At 39.3% G+C, this 12,007-nt stretch overlaps 2 protein-coding genes across 2 annotated transcripts; both read left to right on the top strand.

Moving 5' to 3' along the window:
* Positions 1-396: 396 nt before the first annotated feature.
* Positions 397-7,603, top strand: gdf10b (growth differentiation factor 10b). The gene is made up of 7 exons (XM_068327169.1): positions 397-604; positions 3,377-3,494; positions 3,770-3,951; positions 4,323-4,519; positions 4,661-4,826; positions 5,084-5,202; positions 5,304-7,603. The coding sequence occupies exons 1-7, from the start codon at positions 514-516 to the stop codon at positions 5,580-5,582; spliced, it is 1,152 nt and encodes a 383-aa protein (XP_068183270.1). The 5' UTR covers positions 397-513; the 3' UTR covers positions 5,583-7,603.
* An 803-nt stretch (positions 7,604-8,406) lies between these two features.
* On the top strand, positions 8,407-11,905 carry il22ra2 (interleukin 22 receptor, alpha 2). Its single transcript, XM_068328112.1, has 6 exons — positions 8,407-8,513; positions 9,039-9,153; positions 9,965-10,143; positions 10,283-10,425; positions 10,754-10,911; positions 11,611-11,905. Exons 1-5 carry the CDS (start codon positions 8,456-8,458, stop codon positions 10,901-10,903), a joined length of 645 nt encoding a protein of 214 aa, XP_068184213.1. The 5' UTR covers positions 8,407-8,455; the 3' UTR covers positions 10,904-10,911; positions 11,611-11,905.
* Positions 11,906-12,007: the final 102 nt, after the last annotated feature.

Genomic DNA, 12,007 nt, shown 5'->3' on the forward strand with positions numbered 1-12,007 from the left:
GGATGCACAAACACACAATATATATTTAAAAAAACTGTAAACAATCAATTATAATTAAAACTATTTATTTATACGCATAATTTGTGTCCTTGAGTTTCTTTCGTGAGAAACCAGAAACTCCCGCGATGGCGTGCTGCGTTCACGGGACCGGACATGTTTTTTTTTTTACCGGACCGCGAATGGTTGGTTAAAAACTGTGAAACCCGCAAATCTTAGAAGTACACTGTGACATTTAATGCAACGCAGTAATGTATATATTTTTTTTATATTTTGTGAACACAAAATACAAATCATATGCAGTGTTATGTCAAGTATTGTGCTTGGTTTTTGGAGAGGGAATTGTTACGAGGTTTAGCCGGAAGTACTTCATGTGTCCTACGGATCCAGAACGGAGCAGGGTGTGCTGGGAAGCGTGACGCTGTTCCCCTTTTTCTGTTTCGAAATAAACATTTGGTGACTACGATCCCTGTTTTGGGTACAAATTTGGACATATTTCAGGACAAACAACCAGCAATGGTTTGTCTTTTGGGAATGGAGCTCTCCAGATTCCATGATGTTATCCTGTTTCTCACCTGCATCCAGGCTGTCGCGTTAGCCGTCTACGGTAAGTTAGCCTCGTTGACCCACCATGGACGAACTAACATCAGGCTGTGCTACATGATTCCTCTTCCTGCGCTCCCAGACCCCAGATTCTTATATAAATCAGAATTTCTCGCACAATTATCAAAATCTTTCCTTCATTGTGGATGTCAGTCTCAATAATCTGTGTGGTTGCTTGATGTCAGGTGAGGGGACATATTTTCCTGAAGGGAAATTCCAGCTAGTTGATTAGCATGCCCGCTATCAGAGCTGTCCTTCCACTTCATCAATAAAACGTATTGATTGTGTGTCTTTCGGGATAGTTTTCATGATGTAACGTGTAACCAACATATTTAATGTGAAGCTGCGCCTGGTTAATGTCATGCATTGCTGTGCAGATTGATTGTGAGCAGCTTGTTAGCAGTGAGGCGCTACTGCAGCACAGGCCTCCATCACTAATGTTCAGTTAACCATTGGGAGTAAATGACAAAATATAATCTATATATGTGAGTTGTGTGTTGTAAAAGAAAATATTAAATAATTTGCATCTCATTTCTAAACTGAATTGACTCCTTTTCTGACTAATTAACTGATTCTGTAGATTTGAAATTGTAGATTCTTTCCCATTGTCTTCATTAATTGCTGTCATTCATTCATTCATTCATTCAAATATAAGAATTTTTCTGGGACACAGCAGGTTAATAAAGGGATGTGAGCATCAATCATATAGGACTGTTATACAAAGTTTAGTTAGATAAAGGTGATCTAAGGACTGGATCATTTCTGGTTATCTCCTGCACCACCATGAACCCCCCCCCCCCCAGAAAGCTCTAACAGGCTAAATGATAAATACCGCCTTCAACATCTCAGATGTGTGTACTTAATCAGTCAAATATGGCTGAAAATGTTTTTTCCCCCTCATTATTTCCTCTTTGTACTTTCCAGTGTTACTCAAGATTCTTTGTTTGCATTTTCATGATAAAGAAGACAACAGTCCTTATGTAGAAGCACAGCCAGGAATCAAACCCCGCAGAAGTTAAACAGATATGCATTTAATGGACACAGTGCACTAGGAGCTTCTCCTGTAGGGGAATCTATTGGTATTACATCCAAATCTTTTTTTACAGACAACATTTTCTTTCTATTTCTACGTCTGAGAGGTTTTTGCTTACTTTGCACAAATCTTGTCTACTGCTGTTGTTTTTTCACATCACAAGGGGATGATCTTCACTTTTATAAACACATTTACTTGCTTTTTTTTTACATACTGTATTAAATAGGTTGTTTATTTGAATATTTGTCAAAGATGTTTTGATATATTTCATTGGTTCCTATTCCAGCATGTGTTTTTCAGTTTCAGGTTGTGTTTAAATCGTCTCAAACCGCCACTTTGTGGTGAAGGGACTGACTTTATTGTTGTGGTTATCACCTCTAGAGCACATCTGTTTCTAAATCTTCTACTTCATCCACAAGTCTGTCAGGTTTTCTTTTTCATTGTTTTAGTCGAGAGAAGTTTCTGTCTCTCTCTCTCTCTCTCCCTCGCTACCATGACGGATTCTTTTGAAAACGCAACTTTTTGAAAACGCATCGAAAACGATTCGCGTCCACACGACAACGTTTTCAAAAAAATCTCCATCCACACGTAAGCGCATCAGTGTGTTTTCGAAGACCGATATAAGCATGCCTAACCATGTGGTGGCAGTATTGAGTTAAATATTATCCGATAGGAATCCTCCGTGTTTTGTTGTCACAAAACGCCTGCAAGAATGCTGCCATCAACAAGGTTCGTACATCCAGCATGTTTGTACACACAAGCCCATAAATATGACGTCACAGCGTTTTTCGTCGCAGGCAAGACGTTGGCGTTTTTAAAAAGTTGCGGATACACCGTCCACACGACAACGCAGACCCAGCGTTTTAAAAAAAAAAATCCACCTCGGCCAGCGTTTTCAAAAAGTTGCGTTTTCGTTCCGGATATCTGCGTTGTCGTGTTGACGGAAGGCGTAAACGCAACAGAAAAGTTGTGTTTTCAAAAAATCCGTCATCGTGTGGAGGGGGCCTTAGTGTGACTTTATAATCTGATACTCAGTCTGAGTGAGTCTCAGACACTTTGACTCCATTTATATTGAAGAGATCCAGTTCCACAGTGTCTACATGAAATATGTCAGCTTCATGAATACAAACTTACTTGTTGACTGTATGATGAATAATCAAAAGTAATAATTATCATTATTGGTTCAGTAAACAAGAACAGGGATAAACATTCTTATTGTGAGTATACAGTAATACGGCATATATTTTAGTGTTTCATTAGGAAAATATCTAAAATTTCAGTTTGAAAGTAGTAAGTGGCTTTTTTTGGTTGCTTTATTTTACACAAACTCAGCATCTACAACACAGAATAGATGGAAATAAATGGGGTTCACATTCATGAACAACACTGCAATAAAGAAGAATTTAGTTGTCTTGTAATGGTTAGCCACATTGCTGAAGTTAGCATAGTTTACCCCTGGGTAGGGGGTGAAAGGAGAACAGTCTGTGCTTTTGTTCCACTGGAGTGAATTATTTTTTTGTCCTGAGGTTAGACATCACACATTCTGTTATGCTCTGGCGTCCATTAGTGGCAGAATCACTGCACTAAAACATCCTCCAACTGATCTGTTCAGGTACTTCAAGACAAATGTTTGTGAGATTCTGGGTGAACATGCCTGCTACATAACAATCATTGGTTCAATATTTTTTCACAATTTAAACTTAGATTATTTACAGTGTAATAGATCTATTTCTTTTTCCACAGTGGAACCGCCAACCAATGTGACCCTTCATTGCCACAATATGAAGAACACGCTGGAGTGGAGTTACAACCGTCAGATGCAAGGACTTAAATTCAAAGTCAACATTTTGACAGTATTACGGTTAGTTATAAATGACTATTCTTATGTGAACATGAACTGCTGCGTGTCTGTAAGAAAGGCGCTTTAAACTGCAACCATTACGTGCTCAGAGCTTTAAGGGTTCATACGTTTGAAGATATAGTGAAACATACTGGGATAATTACCTAGCTACGTTTTGGTTTTCTTTGTTATTCCTTTAACTAAGCACAGTTTAATGTAGCTGTTTACATGTGCAGCTGACCACTTATTAGATATGTTTAAATGTAATTTTACTTTGATTTTATTTCTCTTCCCAGGACTTATGAACCCATTATTGTGGAATCACCAACTCTCCAAGCGGACATTTCATTTCTGTCCGATCCCAAGGACGACTACTTTGTTACTGTAAATGCCGTGATTGGAAATGATAGTTCCACAGAAGCTCCTCCTGAGGAAATCACTTTCAGCTATTTCAAAGACTCCCAGGCCAATCAGAAATGTGAGTAGTGATTATCATTTATCACTTATTTTTGGAAGGGATTAGGTTAAATTTCCTGATTGATCTTTTTTCTTAAACAGTGAAAAAACATTTTATAAAGGCGACTGCTACACTGGTCTAAGCGATGGAGTAGTGTCTTTAAAAGCAGAGTCGTGCATAATGATGTGTGGATGGTGGTGACATGCCAGTTCTATTGATTTCAGAGATTTGATTTCACTTTGGGAGAAACAACCCAAATATTAAGTGAAAAGGAATCTAAACTGTTCTGTCAGAACAGAGACCAATTTAGATTCATCTTTCTTGTGTGTTCTGTGTAAAGGTTTGTTGTCCAGTGTGCCTTCGCTTGATGACGTGTTTGTGACCATGTCCAGGTTTTGTCGACTTTCCATCTGTGAATGTCACTGCACAACAGGATGGCGAAGTCTTCTTTCTCTTCAATCATCCGGGCTTGTTGTACAACCACAACTTGCCAGCCAGCCGAAACAGAAGACATCAGAAGAAGAACCTCAATGCAAACATCAGAAAACCGCTGCCTGAATTTACGTACGACGTTGTGGTCATCAACCAGGTCAGATTGTGCCGCATTTGTCCCGAATAACATTTGCAAAAACTTTTTGAAAGAGGGTATTCAGATTAAAAAAGGAATTTTGAAAAGGTACGTCCTCTAGATTTGGAATGAATCAGTTTGTTTGTTTGTGTGTTTGTACAGAAGATGCTCCCTCAGAGGTTCAGCTGTGAAGAGAGTGTGTGTAAAGGAAAGCTGGCAGCTGATCCCGGCCAAGAGAAGCATTGTCTGAAAGTGAAGGGAGAGCTGGAGAAAATCGCCGTTAAAGCCACACAGGAGTACTGCACCAACACAACGCATGAACCAAACAGTTGCGTACAAGTGGAATGTAATTGTTTTTATTTTGCTTGCAGGGAAATATGGTTTCTTGGATTTTCATTCTCAGGACTGAAGCTGAAACCTGATTTGTAACCACTTGATTTAGGTTGATAAAATACCAACCAATCACTAAATGTTATAAAGATACGACAGGCTGAAGGTGTCATCGCCAGCAGAAGAGTCGTCATTGATCCTGGTTGATTCGGCTTGTTAACTCAGACATGCTCGTTCTACTTCTGTATCCTCTAGAGCTCATCTACATCCCCATCATTGTGGCCTTCCTCTTGATCTGTGGTGTACTTGCTTTTGTCTTCTTCATCGTGTACAAGAAAAAGACCAAATCCTCTAGTCCTTTACCAAGATCTATGGTATGTAGGTTCAACTTGAGCTTCCCTTTACGAGCCTCTTTCAAATACACATAATTAAAATATGCTTGAATGCTTTAATATCTTTTTTTGTATCTGCGAAGATGTTCACGAGTCGACTGAGACAGTGGACCTCTGGGACAGTTCAAGAGCCAGTCCAGGTGCCAGAGGTGGAGCCTAAGTCACCCACACCTCTTCTGACACCCAAAGAGAAGGAATGCAAAGAATCACCCACTCGTCGTTCTTCCACCGAGGCAGACCTCAGTAGCATCGGTGAAGATGAGACCCAGAGCTACGGAGGAGCTTCCAATTATGAAAAACGTGTGGTGCTGGTCCAGTTGTCGCCAGACGAGGAGACAGAAGGCTACCGTGAAAGGAGCTAAAAAGAGTCAAATGTTTTGTGCGTAACACGTGATTAACATTTCTTAAGCAACGCAATTTCCTTTTGCAGTGACAAAGGTTGTTAAAACTGATAGCGACGGATTCAATTTGTGTATGAGGTTTCAGTTCAGTCTGACCTCCTTGATGCCAAGTTAATGCAGAATCAGTAACTTTGCTCTCCATTGTATCAGTTATCTGTTGTTAAGTTAGTACAATGGACAGCCTTTGTGAAATGCGTGACTTCTAAGCCGTTTCCAGTAGTTAGAAGATAAAACGGGCTGAATTAGTCGGTCACATTTCGCTTGTGTTTCAACCCCTGCGACCTGCAATCGATTTTGCACCTTACCACCAAGTGTACTTTATATTCATCCGGCTTTTGTCTGACATGCATGCTGAAAATAGTAAAGTGTACAGGAGGCTCTGAATTAGCTGTCGCTTCGCAAGAACTCATCCGTTGCCAAAATTGAAGAGAGCCGATCCTGACTCCATGTACAGCCTGTAGTCTTCGCCAAAGTGAAGCCTTCACAGGTGGTTTTTTATTTGTGCTTTAATGTTCTGTGACAATAACAGCACCAGTAATAATATGCAGGCATGTCTTAAAAAAAAGTATACTCTGCTTTTGTGGAAAACAAAAATGCATCAGTGCACTTAGGACACAATGTGTGAGACAGAATACTGTAATCATTAGATTTGTTACTGCAGGAAAGCTGCACGTCCTCTTGCGTATTGGCACTGCTGTTTAAACAGTGAAACTGATGATAGCTCATGCACCTTTAGTCAAATCAGGTAATTGGGGAGACTGGTGGGACCACTAAAATAGTGAGGTGGTCACTATCAAAGCAGAGGATCTCTGATGATTCCTGCTCTTCTCTGACCTGCTGGATGTTCAGGAGGAAGCAAGAGATGGAAAAAATTACCTATTGGTAATGTCTGAACCACAAGCTGAGAGCAGGGTGTGTGTTTGAATTACATTTGTTAACGTATATTTATGTAACCAGCTGTTGGTTCAAAATTTGTCAGAAACATAACATTCATTTTGCCAAGTTTTTTAATACGCAGTTTGAGAACTAAAGTTTTTACTCATGAAATGAGTACCTGTTTTGCACATATGGATTAAATGTTTAATTTTGTTTCGTTTTAGGAAGATTTTTCTATTTTTTGATATTCAGATTTCAATGTGTGAATTATTTGTAGTTAATTTGAAAAAATAAATTGAAAAGGTGAAATGGTGCTTTTCTTTTAGATGAAAAACATCCAAGCACTTCATTCTCTGGGTCACTGCTACCTAGCTATCATTAACATCATGGTATTTATCTCTGTGTCTTCATCAATACCTGCTGTGTTTTGGAGCAAGTCTGTTAAGAACAAACTTTCTGCCTGTTTCTGTTTGTGTTTTCTTTTCTTTTATTTGATTAAAACAAGAAGTGATAAATGTAAACTGAAGTGGATGTGAATTTTGCTGTAAACTTAATGCCTCAAATGTGATGTTACCGCCAAAGGTGAACTGAAACGCCACCTATTAAACGAAGGGAAGTTGGTATTTTAAATGTAAGCAATAAGCAAATTGACATTTAAGTTACTGCAGTGAAGCTGAACCGCTATTCAAAATCCGAGCCACAGATGAAAGCGTGAGGAAGCAGCTTGTGTCATAATGTCCAGTGTCGATTGAGCAACTCACTTCCTCTGAAACTGGTCTGAAGGGAGACCTCTTTGTTTGTGTGTTTGCACAGATGAATGTTATCTTTCCTTCCTCCTCGCTGGAGGGGAGACCTTTTTTGTTTCCAGTAACAAGTCACTAACACACTTCACTGAATCGGATGGGGATTTTCAGCTGTTAATGGATTTGTAAGGTTTTCTGGTAATCTGCAGTCGACCAGGATGTCTGGTGCCCCTTCAGACATATAAGAGTAAATCTAATATTTCTGACTTTAATCCACAAAATTTAACATGCACTCATCACTTGTAGCTATTTTATCATGTTGTTACGCCTGTAAATTAAATAAAATTTCTTATTAAAAGAAGATATTTCATCACCTGCTTGAATGTTTTTCAGCTTCTCTTCAACCGCCCAATAGTTTGTTACTGTCCCATCTGTTGTCTAGTTCTGGCCAAACGGCACAATTGTCTATTTGCTACATGAATTTTCCACCCATGTGTTCATTTTTCTGTACTGTTCATTCTGGCTTCTAGCTACATTTTCAACCATTTCGACTCACTGAGATTCACAATGTCTCATGATTCCACTAAACTGATAATTATCACATTCTACACAGTTGTTGAGAAGCAGGCGTTCGAGAAGATCTTCTAAAGAGAACAAAGAAATGGTTAAAGAGAAATACTATCTAAAATAGCTCTCAAAGTCTGAGATGTACTGTATAGCCATAATTTATTTGGCGTATTAGTACGTAAGATTTTTCCTTGTATCCAAAGTCAAGAGGCCTGTTGAAGTGGAAATCTATTTTCTTCTATTGATTTTAATTTAGGTGTAGGCTTCAAATGTCTGCTTAGTCTTGCGAGAAAATCAGTAAAACTTTTTCCACATTTTTCATCATTCCTTTTTCTCTCATCCATTTCCAAGACACCGAATTAAACATGAAACTGAATCTACACTTCTTGCAGCTGTGTGATCAGTGAATGCAATCGCTATGTGTGCCATTTGAGGTACAGCACAGATTAGTAGAGCCCTGTGTTGACTGCCTCAGTATCCTTGTTTTGCTATGTTGTGAAAGAAATACCATATATGGCCCATACATGAGTTGAAGGAGGAAGTTGATGGCATGTTAAAGGTGGCGTCGTCCCACCACCACCACCACCCCAGCATCAGCTTAGTGCGGCTTGTTGTGTTTGTCGCCTGTCATCCGACAAAATCACCACCATGACCCGTCTGCTGCTGGGAGTCGTGCTGCTGGGGAACCTGGGAGTCACCGTCCAAGGTAGGTTTAACCTCATGTCATGTAGAGTTCTCATTATAACACCTTCAATACAGACTTTTTTCTCAATGCTCATCTAATCTCATGTTGAGTTTATGAAGTCAAAATCAACCCGATTGTTTTTTAATGAAAAACCAGCAGGTGTTCTAAATATTAGATTCTGTAGTAGAAAATACAGAAAAGACAAAAACAAAACAAAACTGAGAAGCAACAGAATGAAGTATTTTATGGTAGAATATTTTAAAACCACTGATGGTAGATTTTCTTTCTCTAAATCATACTAATATATCATGAAATGCATTTTCACACTGAAAGTGTTTTTTTCTGTTAGCTCTGAGAGGATGACGTGTGTTCCGCAATAAAGTACCAGCAGTGTTTCAGTAACGTGATCCACTGTCTTCATTTATTAAAGTTTTCTGATTCTGGGTCTTGTTTGTAACTTTTTACCTCTCCATTATTATTTTACTAACCTGCGACTGAATTCAACTGATATTCTTACTGATCAATACTCAATGACTCCAAATCCAGTGACACTTCCTCCGCCCACAAAGGTGAGATTTGACTCTGTGGATTATAAAAACATCCTACGCTGGACCCCACCGAACAACAGCACCTCCCTGCACTATTACGCCCAGTGGAAGATGTAAGACATCATGTGTAACAGGCTTAAAGCGTACCATAAGGAAAAAGTCTCAGAATTGATTAAAAATGTAATTTTGGATTAGATTTTACTTGTGTACCTATGCGTTCATATATATGTTGAAGACTTTTACTATAAAAGCTTAATTCTAAACTAGTACTAGTAAGTCACTATCAATTCTTATTAAATTTATGACAATAGGACAAATGTTTACATATTTGTGAGTTTTGAGCTGCCAGATTGACTCAGGGCGAATGGGTGATTCATATCATAGGCTGCCAAACCATTGGCTTCCAGTGAGGAAAGTGTTAAACGCTTTTTCTGCTGTACTTCGCTCTTTTCATCTTCTGCTACTTTGCATATTTCTACTTCAGAAGAGTTCAGTTACTTCACTTTGAACATTCAGAGTAGCAAACCAAATATAATCAACAAATAATTTACAATCTAATGATGGAATTAGATCAAACACAATTAATCTGGGACAACATTATTAGACTGTGACCAATAATATAAATATAGAATTACATGTTTACTTATGTGTCTTTCAGAAACAAATACTCCTATTGAATGAAGGATGTTTGATTGTAGATTGTGTCTGTACTTACACAAGAATATTTCTTTGACATCTGTCAGGAAGACGCGTTGAAGATAAGAAATACTTTCATCCTGTAGATTTTGTCATTTAAACACAGAATTTGAAACATTTCTTCAATATACAGTCTCAGAAAGACTGCCCCCTGGATTGTTTTCCATGTGTGTGTGTGTTTGTGTGTGTGTGTGTGTGTGTGTGTGTGTTTGCATGTTGGCCTCTCAGTTATGGAGAACGTCAGTGGTTCGATGTGGACGGCTGTCAGGGGATCCAAAGCCTCCAGTGTGACCTGAGCCAGGTCACCTCTGAACCCAGAGAGTGGTACTACGCTAGAGTTAGGGCATCCCTGCCCCCCAACAAATCAGCCTGGTCCATATCCCAGAGATTCAGCCCTTCCTGGAACAGTGAGTGCTCATGCACCTCTCCTTTGCCTCCTTTTCTTCTTCCTCATCCTCTTTCTACTTGCTTCCCCTATTTGATGTAGCAACACAGAAGAGAGAGGTTCTAGGAAAATCAAAATAATCCATTTGCCCATGTCTGCAGCCCAAATCAGCCCTCCTGTCCTGAAGCTGACCGTCAGAGAGCAGGAGATCGTGGTTCATATGAAACCCCCCAAACCCACAGTCCTGAAGCTGCATGGCAGTCTGATCTACAAGATCTACCTGAAACACACTAGTGGAGAGGAGGTAGACACACCCGCTCCATCTATCATTTAGCATTCCAGTTTTTATTCTTTATTAGAACCAAGATGCCGCACAGCACATTAATTCATGCAGTAACAGTCTTACATTGAAGAAAAACAGGACATTAAAAAAGATCCTACTGCTTCTGCAATACAAAAGAGGAAGAATATGAGGGAGGATGCAGAAGAGGAAGACGGGAAGAAGAAAAAAAGAATGATAACAGAGAGGAACAGCAGTAGCACATAAATCTACCTTTTGGGCTCAGCTTGCCATTACAAACACAACTGTGCATCGTGATATCAAACATTTCCTGGCCCTGTCTTGTCTTCAGGAGGTGTTTGAGATGGAGTGCTGTTTGAACAAGCTGACACTCAAAGGGCTCAACCACAAGGCCAAATACTGCTTCCAAGCCCAGATCCTCGCCCCCCTCCAGGCCAAGCTTGGAACCCGCAGCTCCATCAAGTGTGTCACTACTCTCTGAGGAAGCAGGTGTGAAAGTACACACTCATGTACTCTGAAGTTTCCCATGGTGATAAAATAACCTGACAGAAATTTAACTTATGCATCAGCATCCGTCGAACTGATCGCAGCACAAACAGATTTTTATCCATTGGTTCTAGAGCTTTTTTTCAAAGAAAGATTCATCAAATTTGGGTTGATTGTTTTCTTTACATTCACTTTATATAATATTGCTAGCCTAATTTAACAAGATTATTAACCTTAATTTAATTTAGTTTAATGGACTGGTGAGTTGTTTCCAGTTTTTATTGTTTTTTTGTTGTTGTTTTTTTCCAATTTGTTTCATAAGTAAGTTTAATGCAGCGGCAGGCAGTGTCATCCTGGACAATGTTACAAGTGTCTGCTTTGTGCGATCGTGCCTCTTCTGGATGGTATCGTTAATGAGCGAAAGGTAACCTTTCAGCTGTAACAAAAGGTTACCAAATGAGACGTCAGGTATCAGGTGTCACAAAACAACCGCCAGAGGCTCTGACACAGGAGGAGGGAGGGAAAATGAAACTCCCAGAGGGGAAATCTTCGCCTTTACAATGATGATAATTGTCTCTGTACGCTCCACCCACTCTCACTATTTTTAGATCTGTGAAGGATGTGTTATGTGGTGACAATGTCATTCGTTGTGCTTTCATTCATTTTTTTCTTCTTTATGCTGTTTGTCTTTCCTTCCCTTAGACACACTCCGCCATCTGTACCAATGAGTGATGCACTTTACCACTAACCGCATCAAGGATTTGATAAGAAGGAGCAAGAAGAGGGTTAAAAAAAAAAGTTTAAATTGGAATAGTCATCCTTTGATGAACGCAGAGATATCTGGGGACAGGGCCTTTGGTCTATCCTTTTATGATTTACGTTTGGTTGCTTATTATTAGACTTTTGTTTCAGACACACTACATGAACAGTTGTCCTTCAACTGACCTTAAGTAGCTCTCTCATGATGTAATGTCAGTGAATCTCACATAAACATGACTCAGATGGGGGTTTTTTTTCTTTTCTTCTGAAGTAAAACCAGCATAATTAAAAAACTTTTTCTGGAATGAATATAAAATAAGTTGTGCCACAAAGGTGATCC

Source organism: Antennarius striatus, chromosome 11, assembly GCF_040054535.1.
Source record: "Antennarius striatus isolate MH-2024 chromosome 11, ASM4005453v1, whole genome shotgun sequence".
Lineage (NCBI taxonomy): Eukaryota > Metazoa > Chordata > Actinopteri > Lophiiformes > Antennariidae > Antennarius > Antennarius striatus.

What these genes read in the sequence shown, in the direction of transcription:
- gdf10b (XM_068327169.1), top strand. Translation starts at nt 514, where the DNA reads ATGGTTTGTCTTTTGGGAATGGAGCTCTCCAGATTCCATGATGTTATC. An exon ending in TGTCGCGTTAGCCGTCTACG is followed by an intron (nt 605 to 3,376) that starts GTAAGTTAGCCT and finishes CTTTTTCCACAG; the next exon opens with TGGAACCGCCAACCAATGTG. An exon ending in AACATTTTGACAGTATTACG is followed by an intron (nt 3,495 to 3,769) that starts GTTAGTTATAAA and finishes TTCTCTTCCCAG; the next exon opens with GACTTATGAACCCATTATTG.
- il22ra2 (XM_068328112.1), top strand. Translation starts at nt 8,456, where the DNA reads ATGACCCGTCTGCTGCTGGGAGTCGTGCTGCTGGGGAACCTGGGAGTC. An exon ending in CCTGGGAGTCACCGTCCAAG is followed by an intron (nt 8,514 to 9,038) that starts GTAGGTTTAACC and finishes CTCCAAATCCAG; the next exon opens with TGACACTTCCTCCGCCCACA. An exon ending in AACACACTAGTGGAGAGGAG is followed by an intron (nt 10,426 to 10,753) that starts GTAGACACACCC and finishes TCTTGTCTTCAG; the next exon opens with GAGGTGTTTGAGATGGAGTG.